The 19,749-nt window shown below is 40.5% G+C and overlaps 1 protein-coding gene across 5 annotated transcripts in view; it reads right to left on the bottom strand.

The window, feature by feature from the left end:
• celsr1a (cadherin EGF LAG seven-pass G-type receptor 1a) overlaps window positions 1-19,749 on the bottom strand; it is a 329,568-nt gene that overhangs the window by 26,858 nt on the left and 282,961 nt on the right. For 4 of the 5 annotated variants that reach the window (XM_048553751.2, XM_048553752.2, XM_059654625.1 and 1 more), the window contains exons 18-25: window positions 19,567-19,661; window positions 17,966-18,175; window positions 14,263-14,446; window positions 12,657-12,800; window positions 9,174-9,348; window positions 7,689-7,856; window positions 6,281-6,407; window positions 4,247-4,447 (exon numbers count right to left, since the gene is read on the bottom strand). In XM_048553751.2, the coding sequence (XP_048409708.2) occupies window positions 4,247-4,447; window positions 6,281-6,407; window positions 7,689-7,856; window positions 9,174-9,348; window positions 12,657-12,800; window positions 14,263-14,446; window positions 17,966-18,175; window positions 19,567-19,661 (1,304 nt within the window). The remainder of the gene's footprint in view (window positions 1-4,246; window positions 4,448-6,280; window positions 6,408-7,688; window positions 7,857-9,173; window positions 9,349-12,656; window positions 12,801-14,262; window positions 14,447-17,965; window positions 18,176-19,566; window positions 19,662-19,749) is intronic. The other variant, XM_059654626.1, reaches the window with a different exon arrangement.

Below are 19,749 nucleotides of genomic sequence, written 5' to 3'. Positions count from 1 at the left end.
CATTCGTCTAATGAGTAGGCTGGAAATGGGATATTGTGATATTTATTCCACGCAAACTGCCGAGAGTACAAGATACTAAAACAACACAGTTATGTGCTGCAGCATTCATGAACTGAGCAAACCGTCCAATGTGAACATTCACAGGATACTATGCTCCAACAGATAAATGTTGGCTCTGGCGATGGCAGCTTTTACAATTACAAAGAGCAACATTCTTTTAGAAATCATACAGGAATGCCCAGTCACTTAAGTAAAAAGGTTTAATAAAACTTGATGTTTGTAATTAGCAGTTCTGTAAAGTTTAAAAGCTGAAATGATTTTTTTCTGAAAAGAATCCAAGGACACTTTAACAGCAAATTTCATGTATTGTTTACACTATTTGATAATCCATATAATTAGACCTCTCCCAATGTTTACCATTCTGTATCAAAGATTATCAAAGGCTTGGGTGAATCCCAAGTACTTGCAAATTGTTCTATTATCATTTTATTTGCACAGAATATATATGGTGCAAGCCACCCTTGATGAACTACAATAGAGTGCCTGTAATTCCAGGTAACATCATGTCTTTCCACAATTAACTCTGTTAAGTGGCCTTCCTAGTATTATCCAACTGCATGTCTTCATACATTGAATTTAGTTGCTTCAGTGCTTCACACAATTTATGTTATTGGCAGGGGGAGGGCTGGTGAGTCTGCTTTAATAGCAGCAGCCAGTGAACTGCATTAGGGTACCCCACTGGTATCACCAGCACACCAGCATTACATAGATTAAGCCCCAAGATGAATTTGGGCCATCATCAATGGTAACACATCATATGGTCACCATCTACTTCACACTGATTACTGTGCACAAGATCAGTAGCCCAGTCTTGGTTTATCACTCTCACAAAAGGCATCTCAATCTCTACTTCTCATGCTATTCTGGCATCTTTACCTGCAATTTTCCTGTCTTTCCAAAAATATCAAGGATCTCAAATCTGATAAATGTATAATTAACAATAACCTGGTTTCTAGTCCCACCCAAGCTTTCAGGTCACAAACCCTTCATCAGGTGCAGTGAGAGGGGAGAGTACACAACACACAGTTCATAAGCGAAGAGATCAAGTGCAGAGAGATCAAAAGATCACAAAACTGCTGTGAGTGGACTGTCAGATGATAAGTCTTTGCAGTTGACTAAGAGTGTTAGAGACAGTGTGTTAAGTGTTTATAAAGTCAATATCAGTGCTGTGCTGTCATGGCAATCAGGCAGAGCCATAGGAATATATAAGAGGTGACATCTCAGGTCAGACGCTGAATTGTAGGTGTGAGGCTTGGTTCAGAATCTGTCTCAGAGTTTTAACCTGGAATCAGGCTGGTTTTATTCCAAAATCAGGATTTTACAAAGTGGTACACGGACTGACTGTGAATATAAATATATGTTTTTGAACAAAATAGAATGTGTCTGCAAATAAACAAACATATTGGATGAAATGATTCGGTCCATAGATTTGTGTGTGAGGGTGTGTGAGACAAAGAGAGAGAGAGAAATAGAGAGTGTGTGAGAGAGTGAGAGAGCGAACGAGAGAGAGAGCGAACGAGAGAGAGAGAGCGAACGAGAGAGAGAGAGCGAACGAGAGAGAGAGAGCGAACGAGAGAGAGCAAGAGAGACAGTGTGTGACAGAGATTTAATAAGTAATTCAAAACTGTACCAACTAATTGAGGTAGCGAGATCATTACAATAAGAGATTGCGGGGTGGGGTCACCTATAGCTCGACATGAATCCAAGATCACGGTCGAGCCTGTCTTCATGGGTATGAAACTTGTCTATCATTTCTCTGCTTTTCTCTGTTGTGTATCTTGAATGCTGCCTTGGAGGATGCTTACCCGAAGCTCAGAAGCTGAATGTCCTCGACTGAAGTGTTCCCTAACTGGGAGGGAACATTCCTGTCTGGTGATCGCTGGGCAGCATCCATTCATCCATTGTCATAGCATCTGCATGGTTTCACCAATATACCATGCCCCGGGCATCCTTGCTTGTGACGTATGAGATAGGCAACTTTGGCCGAGTCACATGAGTATCTGCCGTGCATGTGGTGGGTAATGTTTCCACATGTGATGGTAGTGTCTATGTCGATAATCTGACATGTCTTGCAGAGGTTGCCATGGCTGTGTTCTGTGGTGTTGTGGTCAATGTTGGCCTGAAGGCTAGGTTTTTCGCTGCGAACAATGGTCTGTTTAAGGTTTGGCACTCATTTGAAGATGACAAGTGGAGGCATGGGGAAGATCCTGGCGAGATGCTCTTTGTCATCAATGACATGTTGAAGGCTGCAAAGAGCACGGTGTAGTTTCTCCACTCTGTACCCACGAAGACGGCTCAACCATGATCTCGGGCTCATGTTGCTACAGATGAGCTCACTACACTGTTCTGTATCTGTAAAATCCTCCTTACTTTCCTGTTTTGACAGCATCACCTTGATAAATTGTTATGATCGCTCTATCTTAATTAATTGGTACAGTTTTAAATTACTTATCTCACACACACACACACACACACACACACACACACACACACACACACACACACACACACACACACACACAGAGAACCAGGCCTCACGCCTACAAATCAGTATCTGGCATGAGATGTCACCTTTTATATATTCCTAAGGCTCTGCCTGATTGTCATGACATCGACTCAATAAACACTTTATACACCGTCTAACACTCTTGGTCACCTGCAGAGATTTATCATCTGACAGTCCACTCACACCAGTGGTATGATCTTTTGATCTCTCTGCACTTGATCTCTCCATCTGTGTGTTCTCCTCTCTCACTGTACCTGCGCTGCAAAAGCTTGCGAGATTTTAAACAAACCGATTGGAGTATAACCTAGCATTGTGTGACTTCTGACTTTGTCCACCCTAGTCCAACAAAGGCACCTTCACACCTTATCCCACCCTCGGGGTTCTAATATGCTGCTGCTCTCCACATTAGCAAATCTTTATTTTTCGCTTCATGCAGTAATAATAGAGTCAGAAAAGGTCATACAACAAATCAGCTGCTCGAGACAAAGCAGCAGCAATGAGTTTTCCAAAGTTCTTAGAATTATCTATTTACTCATTGTTGCGATGATTTTTATTTTGCGCTTTACTTGTAATAATGTGTGTTCTCACTAGGTGTTGCTAATGAGATTTCTCTGGAATGATCACCTGTATATAAAAGGTGGATGAATTCATTTCAGAGCTTGTATGAAAGGGATGGTAATCACTTCCTGTGGTAATGAAAAGGATGGCTGGTTTGGAAACATTTGAGCCTCAACTTTGTTAAAATCTAATTCCTATTACTAAACGGGCATATGAAGGATTGAGCTAGGCAGGACACATGATTTTTCACATAAAATTAATTGACAAGGTCTGAAAGATTCATGCTATGTGAAATCATTGTTGACAATATGCACGAGATGAGTTTTTCAATTCTGAAAGCAGTGAACTGAGGGCAAATTAGTTGTAAATACTTTTTTCACACAGACAGAAAAAGATTGAAATAGTATACAAGCAATTAAAGGCGAATATCACTGCACAACTGTAAAGCAGACACAATGTATCCATTGAGAAAAGACTGTAAGCTGACTACAATTGAACAGTCTCAATCCTGAAGAATGTATGTGCTATTAGAATTCTGCACCATAACAATTCCAAAAATTTGAATGCTCTTGTAAATGATGGCTTTCAGTTACAATGCTACACACTTCAAGAGACTCCATAATATTCACAAAGAATCCTGACGGTCGGTTAGTGGCGCTTGGAATTATAACACTGGACAGAATACATACCATATTGCTACTACCAATTAGATGATAGTCTGAGCAGAAATTGGAGCACATTAACAACCTTAATTAAAAGGACAAAGAAAAATTTGACATTTCTACTTTAATATGGCAATTTTTACCAATGATGTGACAACGTTCCTCTACTGATTAACTACAAAACACTGAAAAATTAGTGTTTCTCATTAGAAAATGGATTGAGACTCTGCATTCTCATTGTACATACTATTCATGCACTGAGCACAGAAATAAACTTTCAACTTTTCAACCTGTTTTGAATTTGAAATCAGTTTCCTGAGAAATTGAGACACAGAAAACAATAAACAGGATCTGAAACATCATTCATTTCGGTTCTGTCAAAATTCACTGTTTACCATTCTGATAATATTGAGATTTAACAGTGTCAACACATGGAATAATGAGAAAAATAAACACTTACTGGATTGTCTGTCTGGTTAATTCCAATGAGGAAAACGAGTTCGGAGAAAAAGAGAGCTGCCACCAGATTTTTATGAATGTTATGGAGGTTTGATCGTAGTGTTCTGACCAGCATGAGAAATAGGAAAGTCACAAACAAAGCAAACAAGGAAATTGACACAGTGGTATATGTGACGATCTTCAAAGGGAGCACCTCACCATGCTGGAACAGAATTGAAAACAGGAATATCAAAGTTTATACTGAAGAGATGTCATATGTTTGAGAATTACTTAGCACTGTCTATGACAAACTGAAATTTCTCTAATGTTGTTGGAAACAAGCTTCATGAAATTTTAACTGGGTTACCAAAACTCACACCGGCATAAACTGGAAACTACTAATAGGGCTACTTTAAAGAAGCAAAAGCCAGGTGAATGGGAAGTTCAAGTCAGTCCATTCACTTATGTGCCCTGAGGTTTCCATGACCAATGGCAATTATACCCTGTTCTCCTGAGCAGGAAGGAACATAGGAAGGACACAGACAAAGCTGATGGATCCCTTTTAAACATAGTCTTGTTAGATCCTATTGATGTGATCAAGTCCCATCTGCAATATTTATGAAGTGAGTGTAAAGCAGGGTTGAGTTTCCTGTCAGACCAGCACTGAACAAAAGTAAAAAGGAGGTACATTTTTAAATTTCTCTTTCTTGCTTCCCCTGCGTCACACAAGTGACTACAAGTCAAAAGTATTTATTTACCTAAAAGTGGTATGTGGCATCTCAAGAACTCATGAAAAGGTGTTTTGGAAATGCAGGAAGTGCCCTTTTTGGCAGTGGAACCAGGAGTAAGGGGTGTTCTCTGGCCTGGAGGAGAAATGTGTAGGTCTCCAGTGGTGTGCTCTTGCCTTTTCTTTTTCACGTCCACAACAGCAGAATCTCTGTTGGACAGCCAATCCTGTCATTTACTGGGTGATGGAAGGCAGGATCTGCTTGTGCAATTTTCCATCGCTCCCTGACAGTATCTCAAGTAAGAAGCCAGTGGAAGTTGCCTGACACTATGAAAACAAGGCTTGGGAGTGAAAATCCCTGGACTTCATTTCCAGGGCAGAATGAGTTTCCATAACCCATTCAGTCACCAATTTAAAATCTATGCTGATGGCTAGAAGTTCTTTAAACAGCGAAAATAGAAAAGGTTTTCTTTACAATAGGACAATACCAGAAGAAAGTCTCCAGCATGGAGAATAAGTGTGTTTTTGGTGGGTGGTAGTACACTGACATATGTAAAAATAGATATGTAGTACTGCACAGATCATACAATGATAAAACTTCAAGGTGCTAAAATTAAAATATCCAACTATTGCACAGCATAGGTCCAGATTTTAATTTTAGGTAAGTTAGGGCCATACAGAGCAGTCTATAAATGCGAAGCAGCATGCAGCAACGATCAATAACAAGTGTTGATAACATTGCCTACAGCAGACCCAGCTCAAGAACCCAGATGTTATTCTACTGCTGTAGTATTCTGCCTCTGCCCATCCCAAATTGTGAATGTGGGAGCAATGGACCTTCATCAGCTATTCTTTGCCATTATTGAAATCTGTCTCACAAGCATTCCTTTCATTTCAATTGTTACTGTTGAGAAACTGAAATAAACTAAACAGCACAAACTAAAATGAGTTCTACAACATTCTTGAATTTGTTAATAACTCATGTTTTGAAGATATATTTCGAATTAATACCAGCTAAAGGCATCTTTACAGAACCACGCCTTCTCATTTTCTACTAAATGCTGGAGCTGTGTTAAGGCTTGAGCAGTAATAATACAGCAATAAAACATTATTAGTTCAAAAACACACAGTGCTGCTTCAGGCTATAGTTTTTAAACTTGCCCAGGTCATGCAAACTTCTTAATATTGGCAAAGAGACAATGTGCAAGACGACGTGTCTCTGCCTGTATTCATTGAGTTGAAAAGGTGTTTATTAAGCTGGAAAAAGTATGCTGTGCTACCTTGAGCACAATAGAAAGATTCTGGTTCATGTGATCAGGTCTAACTTACCTCCCGCTTGGAGATGTCCATGAGCACTGCAAAACTCGTCATGTGATTGCACTTGCAGTTTATATGCGACTCATTCCGAAGAACAAGTTCACACCCTTTGGAAGACCACCCTCCGGTGCCTCCAATCCTATCAAAGGGAACAAGAAAATGGATTAAGAAAGAACCAAGGACTACCAGTCGAGTAATGTAATTTCCTAATATTTGTGCATCTGTTAAATAATGAGCATGTCTAATCCACACATACTGAGAAAGTTTTCTTTCTTTTCTATGTTTCCTCATTAAGTCTGGAAATATGGTCATGTTACTTTTAATGAAACACTAGTGTTGGAGATGTCTTTCATAGGATTAGCCTCTTGCTGTTCCTTGATGTTGCATTTGACCACTGAGTGTCAAAACCATGCAGACTTTCACATTTTAGTGCACACTGGAAAGTAGGATTTAAATATTAAACAAAGCAGAGCATTTCCACAGTATCAGTTTGAGGTCAACACAAACTGAAATCTGGTGGGATACATAAAGGGCACTTGCTCTTGCTTTCACATTAATATTTCTGCCCTAAACCTACTGCAAGACTCCACTGAAGCCCAACACAAGCTGGAGGAACAGCAGCTCATTTTTCACTTGCAAACTAGAAAGCCTTCAGGATTCAACACCGAATTCAACAGCTTCGAGTCATGAACTCTGTCTTGTTTTAATTACGTCCCCTCACCCTCAGAGTGCTCCTGGCATGGGTTTGATCTCAGCAGATCTGATGTACTTTTTTCAATTAGCAACTGCACTTCATCTGTAGCTCTCCTCTAAATCAGCACTCCCTTACCTTTTGCACTCGGCACCTGTCTCCTTTCTCCACAGATTAAAACACATCACCTTAAGGCTGTCCTGTGCTGCAGCGGTAGTGTCTCTAGCTTTGAACCAAGAAGCCCAGTTCAAGTCCCACCCTGCAGCACAGACGTGCAAGAATGCCTCTAACGGCTTGATAGGAAAACATCTAAAAGCCCATCACTTTTCCAGACCCCTTCAGTTCTGAACAGGAGTCATTCTGGTCTCGAAAAGTTAACTCTGTTTTGCTGTCCCCAAATGTTGCCAGACCTGTTGAGTTTCTTCGGCATTTTGTTTTTATTTCACATCTCCGACTTCCACAGTTTTTTTTTAAATGTAGAGGGACACAGTTCTCAAATTATGATGGAACCGTACTTGAGCTTTATATAAGTTGTGATGAATTACATGATATTATAGTGAAGGGTTACAGTAAGTTTACTCAATTTCCAAAACAAGTGGTTAAAAAAAAATCATTAGAACATACATTGAACCCTTTGAGTTTCACCAGGCAACTCTTATTATTCCCATCTCATCAAGTGACTGGCTCAAAAGTAAAAGTAGAAGCCCAAAGCACTTCTGTCTCACTTACGCAAGAGTGTGATTCCAAAATACACAGACGGGCTTGGTCCTTTCCTCAGTTACAAACAAACGATACTTTAGAGTCACTGGACTCTCCAGCTGCTGTGGCAAAGGCCGGTCGTTCGTGTAAACTGTAGCACTTACAATGGGCGTGTTTATAACCGGCCGATTAGGTACCCTGAAGAGAAATAATATTTCAAGAAAGGCATCAGTATAAATAAAGCCATCCATGTGAATTCAGGTGAATCAAGACCTGCAGCATCAGAAGCTCCCAATGTTCTTTAAAACATATCCCCTTTCCTTCTCTTGTCAGTATTTCACAGGAACAGTTCCCTCTGGGATGCCCTGGTCTGCTCCTTCTTCACTCCAAACACCTCTTCACAGCACCTTCCCATGCAACTGCAGAAGGTGTTTACCTCCTCAGCAGCCAAGGCCCCAGACATCCCTTCCAGGGTGAAGCAGCAATGTATATGTATTTTATTCAACCTAGTCTAAATTATAGGTGTCCTCTACACTGGGGAGATGAAATGCAGACTGGCTGACCTCTTTGCTGAATAAAAATTCCATCCACAAAAACGACCCTGACCCTGCCACATCAGCACACCATGTTCCCTCGCCTACATTTCTGTCACATACCTGCTGCAGTGTCCCAGTGAGTCTCAGTGCTAGCTCGAAGAACAGCATCTTATTTTCCGTTTGGGACTCCGCAACCTCTCAGATTCAACATCAAGTTCCATAAATTTACAGACTTCAATGTTTCCACTTCTATGCTTCCATGTTTTTTACTCACCCCAAACTTGACCCTGTTAGGTCATGGGTGGCATGCATTATCACATTATATGGGCCGTTTTCAGTACAGCTCACCCATTCTCTCCTACTCTTGGCTTTTACTATCACTTATACTGCTTTCCTTAGGTACTGGCCTGCTATACACTATCTCCTTGTTTACCCAACCCTTTCATCTCTCTCTCTCTCTCTCTCTCTCTCTCTCTCTCTCTCTCTCTCTCTCTCTCTCTATGGGATCCATCTCCAGCTATCCACTCACATCTCCCCTTTGACCTCTCCGTCAACTTCATCATCAGCATAAATATCCATACAGTGGCATAGTTTCTCAATTCTGTATGAAATGCAAGTTAATGTCCTTGCACAAGCAATAATTTACCTACAATCATTTAGTGACAAAGTTACAGTTAGGACAATTGACAGGAAGCCAATACCATCCAGACCAGCAACTACAAATTTTACATGCAGTGGCTCTTTTATTGTTCATGAGTTGAAATTATAACTTGTGTGTTTGTAAATTCCTGAACAGAATTTGACTTTAAAGCTCATCTTACTTCATTTTCAAATTTGATACAAATTACAAAATCACCAGCAAATGCTGACTACTCTGGACAAGTTTAAATGGGATGGAAAGTTAATATGTTTTATGAAACTCAAAGCTGAAAGGCTCATGTTTCAGAAGTTTGTGTAATAAAAAAATACAAAATCTTACCTCATACTTCTTCGATCGGGATCGTATCGTTCAGGCAAAAGCAATCCCAGTGATCTGTAAATGATCACCACAGCAACTGCATATGGGTGGGAGCTACCAGCATTCCTCTTCTTCCTTTTTGAAAATGTATCTCCCAACTTCCCATTGACACTGTGTTCAGGATGATTACTCTGCCCTGGAGGATTATTAGGTGATATTGTATGATAGCAAATAATCAAGGCAACCTTTTCACACTTTCAGCTAGGGTCAGCAGTGGCAATAATGGTAGTCCCACTTGACCAGAAACCCTGAGCCCCAGGCTCACGATCTGGGGACAAATACAAAGTTGCTGGAAAAGCTCAGCAGGTCTGGCAGCATCTGTGAAGGCAAAAACAGAGTTAACGTTTCGGGTCTGGTGACCTTTTCTCAGACCTTCACATTCTGGGGATATAGCTTTAAACTTCCACCAGGGGAGGCGATGGCCTTGTGGTACTGTCGTTGGATTGTTAATCCAGAGACCCAGATAATGCTCTGGGGACCTGGGTTCAAGTCCTTCCATGGAATTTGAATTCAATAAATATCTGGAATTAATGGTCGAACGATAACCATAAATCCATTGTCTATTGTCGGAAAAACCCATCTGGTTCACGAACATCCCTTAGGGAAGGAAACCGCCATCCTTACTTGGTCTGGCCTACATGTGATTCCAGACTCACAGCAATGTGGATGACTCTTAACTGCCCTCTGGGCAATTAAGGAAGGGTAATAAATGCTGTCCAGCCAGCAATGCCCTCATCCCATGAACGAATTTAAAAAAAACCATGGAAGGTGATGAAACTTGAATTCAACAGAATCTAGACTAACAGTTTAAAGCTTTGGTAGCTGAAGGCACAGCTGTCTGTGCAGAAGTGCTTCAAATGAGGGATGCAAATGCTGCCAAAATTGGAGACTGCAGGTACATCGGAGAATTGTGGGGGATGGATGAAACCAGGGAGGGACTTGAACATAAGGATGAGGCTTTTAAAGTGTTACTAAACTGGGAGGTAATACGAGTTAGCAAGCACAGGGGCAATGGGCAAATAGGACATGGGGCAATTACAAGCAGCAGAGCTATGGACGAGACTAAGTTTAAGGAGGCCAGAAAAAACACTGGAACAGTTAAGGTGAGAGTTAACAGAGGAGCATTTCAGCAGCAAAGAGCTGACACAGACTGGAGCTACGAAGGTGGGAGTAAGCAGTTTTAAGAATGTTGCAACAATGCTGCTGGAAGCACATTTCAGTGACAAATAAAACACTAGAGACACAACTCAGTCTCTGACAGTTGCTGGGAACAGGGATGGAGTCAGAAGCTGGAGAACGAAGCTTGCGATGGGTACAATGAAGTCAATTACTTCTATTTTCCTAAACCTTAAGTTGGAGAATATTTCTATTCATCCAGTAGCAGGTGCTGGATAAGCAGTCAGATAGTTGAGAGAAAATGGATGGTTCAAGAGAGAGATGGTGGGCAGGTAGAACTCAGTGCTGTCAATGCACATGTGGAAAGCGTTGTTGAATTGTCACATGATGTCACCAAGGAGGAGCACTGCATAAATAAGGAGGCAGCGGCAGGGGTCAGAGGGGTGGATCTGGGAAAGAGGATGGAAAGGTTATATCTTTGAGGTTACCAGAGATAATGGTCCAGGTGCAGAAAGAGTACAGCACTGCAGAAGGAGATTCTCTGGCCATGACTGTATTGGTAAGAATGGGATCAGGCCTTCCCATCCAGTTGGATGATAGTGAGGCTGTGAAGGAGAATAATGGGTGGTCAACCACTTTTCAGGTTACACAGGTTGAAAAAGATGAGGAAGATTTGCTGATTTTTATTCAGGGTATTTTTGGTTTTGGTAAGAGGTGCTTCAATACCGTAATGGGGAATGGTGGGGGAAAACTGATTATTGGGATTCAAACATGAGCTTCTCAGAAATGGGGCTTGGGTCTGGGAGGCAAACAAACATGCAAGGTCTTCAGCAAGGGAAGTGCAGTTAGAATCGGTCATTAGCTTAAGGCCAGGATGATAACAGGTTTGTATGCTTTTTGAAAGGTGATGATGGCATATTTGAAATAATGAGGCTAGTACCCAGGAAATGAGGTCCATTAAAAATACCATTCGAAACAAGGTCCAGTGGTACGGTTAGCAATTTATCAGGAATAGGGTTCAAGTTGCAGGAGGTCGGTCTCATGGACAACAGCTCTGAGATTACAAGAGATTACTGAGAAACAAAGCAATTATGTGAACTCTGAGTGAGAATAGGGAGGAAACTGTAAGCAAGTTTTCCTTAGTGGGGAAACAGGGAAGAAGGGAAAGCAATCTTAGTGATAAAGAAAACCATCAGCCTCTCACATTGCCGCTGGAGGCCAGGGAAAAGGGGATGAGACAAGCCTTTAAGAAGATGCTTTGCAACAGGGAAAATAATGGAAGTTATCTTTGTAATGTAAGAGTATTCTGGAACAGAGAGCTGTTGAGACAGACAGTGATCTGTAGTGATCAGTGCTCCATGTGAGCAAGCCAGATGTGGTGCTGAGTGGCTAAACCAATTATCTGCCATATCTGATCAGGCCAAGTAACACACTTCATAGGTAAGCTGGACAGTTAAATGTTGGGAAGTTTTTTGTCTGTGAGAGTGACTGCTGTCACATCTGACCAATAATTTACACTGTTACATACTTTTGCATGACTGTATACATTTTGCTTCCGAAAGAGTATAAGTGTTTGCTTCCCATTCATGCACCTTGGCTGGGAGGGGTGAGGGATGATTGAGTCTAATCTTGTTGTCATCCTAACATTGGCACAATGCACAATTAGGATACTTCTGAACTGATGCTGAACTAATCATAGCACTGTACATGATGAAAATAATAAAGTTGCACATGACCGGCCTTACCAATGTTAGAAAGCAGCTATATATGTGACTAGGGATTATGTAAAAGAAAAACCCCTCTCATTTTGTTTCATTCCTGGCAGAAGTTCCATGTCATTGAAGTCACTTGACATCAAGAAGCTAATGTAATACTTACACCGAATCCATGCTTTCAAAGGCTTCAAATTATTTTCCCATGAACAGTTCAAATGAAAAGCAATTTATCTTTTTGTTATGACCCAATGGCCAGCTTAATTGTAACCTTCTGAATTTGCTTAAGTTCTCAAACATACTCAGAGAATTTTGTTCATTATTTAACTTATTGAATTTCAAAAAAGCCAGTGATATGTAAGAAAGGCATATATTTTCGTGATGTCTCAACATTTGCGTACATGTTTGCACACGCAAACAGTGACACGTATTTCAAGTTCGGAACTCAAAGTTTGGAATCTTTTCCTTCCTGCATTCATGCCATGTGAATCCTGTACTGTTTGAGTTAGAACCAAGTAACACAGCATGGATGATGCATCAAACCTGGCTCATGATAAATACAATTATACTTCAATAAGAGCATCACAACACTAAGACAGAAATAAATGCAATGTACCTTCATCACCTTCAATTTTGAGGAGTGCATCTGGAAAAAATACGCTGGATTCAAGATCTTTGGGAATTTTTTCACGAATTTTCTCAAATTGTGGCATGCTGGCACCAGGAAAGTTCGTCATCTCAAAAAGTTCGACTGCAATGACTTGAGGTACAGAAAGATGCACACATAAAGTTCCAGACACATGGGAAAATGTTGCTGTCACATTTGTTGGCTGAACGTTTAAACTACAGAGTCATTTAAAATAGATGTTCACTTTGATGGATGTTGGTTTCTACAACATTAATAGACAGTTTTCTCCAGATTCCTGAACGACATCAAAATTAGAATCATAAAATCCGTACAGTGTGGAAACAGGCCCTTCGGTCCAACAAGTCCACACCGACCCTTACAGTATCCCACCCGACCCATCAGCCTAATTGACACATCCCTGGACACTATGGGCAATTTAGCATGGCCAATCCATCTAGCCTGCACATCTTTGGACTGTGGGAGAAAACTGGAGCACCCGAAGGAAACCCACGCAGAAATGGGGAGAATGTGCAAATTCCACACAGACGGTTGCCCAAGGGTGGAATCGAACCCAGATCCCTGGCGCTGTGAGGTAGCAGTGCTAACCACTGAGCCACCGTGCCACCCAAAATTGTTCAAGGTGTTTGTGTCTGGTTGCTTCAAAACTTTGAGCACAGTTACATTTGATCACGAGTATAAAGAACAATTATATACAAAGCGCTTCACTGGCTGAAACAGTGGGGAAGTGGGGAGGTGAGGGCATGGGGTGCCTGTAGGAGGAGTTGCTGTCACTGGAGCTGGACAGAACTATGCAGCTCCGTAACATAGCTGAGACTCGAAGAGGCTCCATAAATAAACCAATAAAGAAACACTAGCTAATGCATCAAAGGAAGTCTGCAATGTGGAAGGAACCCACATTCATTTTGCATTCACAACACTTCCATTAACTCAACACTGGGGGACTTGATAGAACACGAACAACCACTGGGATATGACAGATCATGAATTGGGGTTTCCATCAATACATGATGGAATACTAATAGATTTCATTCCAGTAGGGCCACTATGACTTCAATTTCACCTTAAGTACATTTGTCGATAGCTGCAATGCAAGGGCTCTCTCTGCTGACCTCAAAACGAATCTTGCTGAAAGACCTAGCAAAAATATTGCCTCTATCCTGTGCAGTGAACCTACATCTGATTGTAGCATTGCTCTTCGTCAAATGTTATTAATCACATTACCATTAAAATCCCAGAAATGCTTGATTGAGGAACAAGTGCAACTTTTTATGCAGTTTCTGATCGCCACTCAGGAGTCGAAAATGTTGAAGCTCTCACTGGTTTCTTGATTATCAGCTCTAAGTTGGAGGAATGGCCACAGTGTAGGTTCTCTTGGAGTACTGAGTGACAAACTACAGCTTCAGGGTTTCTGTGCTAATCTGCTTGACATGCTGAGGTTGGAGCCCATTTCACTCGGGCAACCATGGTTACAAACACACCTCTACCCCTGCAAAATCTCGCCCAATATTTTTCAAAAAGGGAGCTGTCATTCTGGCCCAAATACAATAAAGACGAAATTGTCTCTATTACTCACTCATGTTTGGAGTGACAATGGTGAAAGGTCGAAGGTAGGTTTTCCTCAGGTTTTGTGCTATGGTGTGTGCATATTCCTCATAGTGTTTCATTAGATGTGCAGTTCCTCCTTCTGTGCGTTGGATCTGTTCCCAGTGCTCCTTGTTCTGGGGGTCTAAAATAGCACTAGCAGCTTTGATGATGTTCTGAAACAGAAGTCATGACAAATATTTAATGCTTGCAAATTTGCATTTCCATCTCTAACACAAATCATCTGAAATCAGATTCCTCATCTTATTATATTACATTTCTGTCCGGGAAAGGTGCCAGACAGGAGGTTTTGTGACTATTTCTAACCTCCATCCCAAATACCATTGAACAAGAATATTACTCTCTATAGTGCTGGATTATTTACTGGTAATCTTTTAAGCTTTTATTTTTTAAGAATTGGAGCCAAAGTCACCAGTTAATATCCTTTCTGAGGTTGACTGCCTCGGCTCATAGTCAGTAATGCTGTCAATGATACTCTATTTGTGAATACTAAAGTCTCTATCCTGTTACTTCAACTTGGGAACTTGAGAAAGAAAACAAAATTGAAACTGCAGTCATAAAATAACATGGTGGTCTTGATCTTACTCCCTGGCTACATGTAACCAGTTTTATATGATACACAGTTGCAGATAAGACACAACAGCTTTCAAAACCTGGAGTCCCAATGTGGGAACATAGGTCTTCATATGTTGCACAGAACCCAAATCCAGGAACCAAGCATTAATTTCAAAAAGACGACTTTTTTGATACATTGCAACTATGAGAATAAATACTTAAAATTCTAGTAATAAACAACAACTAATAAGCTCTGTTCAGACATACTTTACTACCGCATCTACATGTACTTCTGTGTAACTATGGTAGCTTAATCCACAAATCACTTTACATTAAGCATCAATGAATACATTTACATGTAGTGGCAGAATAAAGTTGCAACTCAAGGACTGAACTGCATTATTTAAAGTGCATTAACCATAATCTAAGAGAATGAAGTGAACTTGTTTAAGGTGCAACACAACTGTCATTATTTTGAGATGTTTGAAAAATATACTGTGCTCTCTTTCATAACCTTTACGTCAGTACCTCACCGGCCTTATACACTAGACTCGCCATCTGCTCGTCATTTCTACCAGGCTCTCTAATCAGTCAACAAAAGGGGACCTAAAGCAGCCAACGTCATTACCTTTGTCCCAGTATCTTGGCGCTCCTGCAGATGGTTGTCCTGTCTGCAGAATGCTCTCCTCTGGTAGCACTACTGAACTGGAGCTTGCTGTGGAGGATTAGGATGCCCAGCACACTTAACCATATCAGTATCCCAAGTTCTTGGTACACTGCCAATCAGCATCGTACTTGTTAAAGGGTGAAGTTGGAAGAAACATGAGCAAAACTCAAAAGGTTAGCTCCTGGGAATCTCTCAAGAATGTTAGCAGATGTAGTAACCAGTCATGGGCTCAAAGGATGAGTCAGTATCATGATCTTCAATTAGCATCACACTGTCCTCACTGCTGTTTAAACTTTATAGCACCATATCAGGCATATCACACAGCCTGTTATTTTGAATGCCAATTTATAGAAAGCTGGGCATAGCAGATTAAATGAGAAGTCACATTTCAAACTTGGTGTTCCAACTATGAGATCCCATTTTGTAAGATTTTAAAAGTACAAAGGAATGACACTGTTTGACATGGCTTTGAACTTAAAGCACAGCAACTATCAGTTACAACACATTCCAGCTCTGCTAACAGCAACAGCAGCTCCAGCTGGCAGTGACCTTTGGCTAAACATAGGAAGTGTTTCTCCTTTGGAGCTAATGAGGAAATAGGCTGTACTTTAAGATAATTAACTCCAGTATCGAGGGTCATGGTCAGTCACTTAAACCAAAAGACCAAGTTTCAGGAGTTTACTTAATCACATGATGATGTTAATGAAGGTATGTTCTGCAATTCCTTCCATGCCTTTGACTTGAATTTATATTACTCAGCTGCTAAACTTGGGGTTACCGCAAACTTTCAAACATAGCCAAAGCAACAGAAGGAAATACTGATCCAAAACTGAACTGCTTTAAACACCTTCCCCTCCACACTAGAAGAAAACAGGCCAATTTTTTTTAAACATTATGAGCAAATGTCTGTATTAAACAAATGAAGGCTATGACCTCAGGCAGACTTCTTTCCTGCTGGTTGAGCATATTACGAGCTAGGTTATGTAGAACTAATTAGGTTTTAGCCTGACATTCCGAAACCTTTGGGTTTTAATATAATTAGCAAGTGAAAAATAGACACCTGATCGCTGTAATCTACTACTGTGCTGCTCTGCTTTCAACCATCAACCCTTTTTTTCAGAATCACAGTAAATGGGTATCCTTATTTAACTGTATTTAGAGAGGCTACAATATCTATTCACAAAGATTACAAATGGGTGGCTGTAGGTGATAAAACACTTTCCACATATTGATCACTGACTCTGTTCACGAGTGAAATGGAGTTGTTCATGTGCCCCGGAGAACTGTGAACACCAGCCCTGCAATCGCGCACACACATATTAGATACACACTAAAGCTCTGTCACCACTAAATATTTTATCACAACATCGTATCACGTGATAAGCTACAGCTGGAAACATTCCAACCCGTTCCTTAATACATAGGTGGAAAGGAGCTGCTCCCTTCATCAGCCCTTCCAATTTAATGGCATGTAACAACTGCACACTGCAGTTGGGAGACAAAGATGAGAAAGGGCTGTGCGATTCGGTTAGGCGAAAGAAAGGAAAGACGGACACAGGTTAAAGAAAATGGTTTCAGAGTTGATTTTAAGTTGAGCACATTGCATGTAAGAATGTGGGACCACTTGCAGTTTCGAGGTCATTACATTATTCGCATGCTACAAAAGTTCCTGTACCCAGCCCATTCAAAAATTACTCAAAAGAAAACAGATTCCAGTCTGAAGGTTGTTGAAGGTAGGGGTGTGTGCGTGTGTGGGATAACTTTCAGAGTGTTTTCTGACAACCATGGCTCAGCATCTCTCATCCTTGAGCCAGATGTGAGTTCATGAGCTGGTCATACCAGTGGTACAGAATCACAACTTGAGGGGCCCGTTCAGCCCATCATGCCTGAACATCTTCGGAACTGGGGTTCAGACTAGCCTTGGTAGATACCGTGCCACTATTGTTGAAAAAGAGCAGAGGCGTGTCCCAGGTGACCTGGTCAGTATTTATCTCATTAATAGAATATTTGGTCATTAACATATTATTATTTTCAGGTGTTTGCCGTACACAAATTTGCTATATAGTTTCCTAAATTACAACTGTGACTGCACTTCGAAAGTAAATCAATGAGTACAAAGAACTTTGAGATACCTGGTGGTCATGAAAAGTGCTAAATTAAATCAGAGAATTGTTAGACTGCAGGAGGACTGAGATTTCTTCTCTGTCACCATAGCCTGGGTAACATGCGTATCCTTGATAAATACAGATGCAGTGTACTCACTTAATACTTTGGTCATGACCTAGCATCAATGTGTATGTCTTTTCTTTGGTCAATTATTGATGTGAACTTTTTTTTATTTGCTTCTTTAACTGCTTCAGTAATGCTTCACAGACAGGATACTGCTTCATAGAAAGAAATCAGCATCGTTCATTCAGCATAAGAATAAAGTAGGTAATACCAGATACCACACCTCATTGAACTCAACATCTTGAGTTGCTGCAAGTTCAAAGTCCTGTTGGTTTCTTTCATATTGAAGAATCTTCTTTATCAACTCATAAGCAATCTTAACATCATTTCCATAATATGTTGGCGTGTGCTTTGTGGCATTCTGCAACATGTTGGCAATTTTCTTTGAATTGCGTGTGTCCATCTTGGTTTCATTGCGATGAAGTTTTTCCATCTGTTGGCAAAATACACAAAAAAGGTGTGTAAACTTGTGAAACAACGGATATTGTGCTACACTAATTGGGGATGTTCCTCAGTGAATTGAGATAAAACAGGGCAACAGTCCACAGCAGTTTTGTTCACAGCAAGGTCACCCAGGAAAGCATTAAAATGCAGCAGAGCAAATATGTACTTACTTCTACATTCATTCCAGTGATTCCTATATGACATTGGAATAACTGCACTTTGCATAAGACCAAAAGGGTGGCCAGAAAATCACACACTACTACAAAAGGCAAGCATTCATTTGACAGCAACTCACACCAAACAACTTGCACCCAAATGTCCATTTTTTAATAGTGCTATTGGCCATAGCAAACAGAAAAGTTGATTCTATGAAATTTTCTCAACACGTTTTCAGTAATTTTCAATACCAAAGGCGTCAGCTAATGTTAGGCACTGAGACATATACTTTACAGTGGCATGTCATGCTGATGTGCCATGTCTGTTGACCTCACAATAGTAATACTTCTTAAAAAGACAAATTTCATTATAGAATACGTTGTAAAGTCACAGGATGATTCAGAATACTTCACAGACAATGAAATAATGCAGACCTTAAATTGTAAATGAAAATGTCTCAAACAGACCCAACAGTTCATTGTATTCCTGTTGGTGTTGACGGAGGAAAAAACAGATTGAAAACAATATCAGGGGAATTCCCCTCATCTCCCTCACATGTTACCATTCAATTTTGTCCAATATTGATGGCGCTACAGTCTAATGATTCAGCTGAAAGAAGAGCACTACTGACTCTGTAGCACTCCCTCAGTACTGCAGTAGAATATCAAATGGGAATTGCAGCCAGGTATGCAACATGGAAGTTCAATCTACAACCATCAGAATTAACAATGGTAGGGCAAAGATTCCCACATGGGACCTCAACGTCCACCCTGATCAGTTTTATGGAAACTCCAAATGGATACTTACTCATTGTGAGAAAAGGCAATGGATTTCTTTGAAAACTTAAGAAGTTACATGCAAGCAAAGAAAGGCTAGACACAGATACAGACTGAGGTCTAGAGGTTGATTGTTGCCATTTCAGTAGATTCTTTGAACTTGGCAATAAAAACATAGTGCTACAGAAATGAAAACTGAATCTGCAACAAAGAATCAGATTGTTAGGTTGATTCCTGCAGCTCAATTCAGAATCAATACAGTTATTAGTGTTTATAAGTCATATTTATTAACACTTGGCCCAGAGAAAGCAAAGACTATATAGCACCAAACCAGGTTCTTTCTGCAAATCTACCAAGTATTTTCAGCATTTTCTGTTTTCATTTCTGATTTCTAGCATCAGCACTATTTTGTTTTTGTGTTAAAGGCATATGCAATAAAGGGACATACAATAGACTTGAGCTGAATGAAGGTGAGTGTGGTACAGTTGAAAAGGTCTGGAGGGAGCCAGCCTTTTTCTTCATTGCAGTGACGAATTGCAGTTCCTGCGTAAAGAGAAACAAAGATCTGATCACCAGACAATCTCTACTGATTTAATTAAATAAATTGAGTATAATCAGAAACCCACAGGGT

The sequence above is a fragment of the Stegostoma tigrinum genome, chromosome 25 (assembly GCF_030684315.1).
Source record: "Stegostoma tigrinum isolate sSteTig4 chromosome 25, sSteTig4.hap1, whole genome shotgun sequence".
Classification (NCBI taxonomy): Eukaryota; Metazoa; Chordata; class Chondrichthyes; order Orectolobiformes; family Stegostomatidae; genus Stegostoma; species Stegostoma tigrinum.
This window is presented reverse-complemented; position numbering and strand designations above follow the sequence as displayed.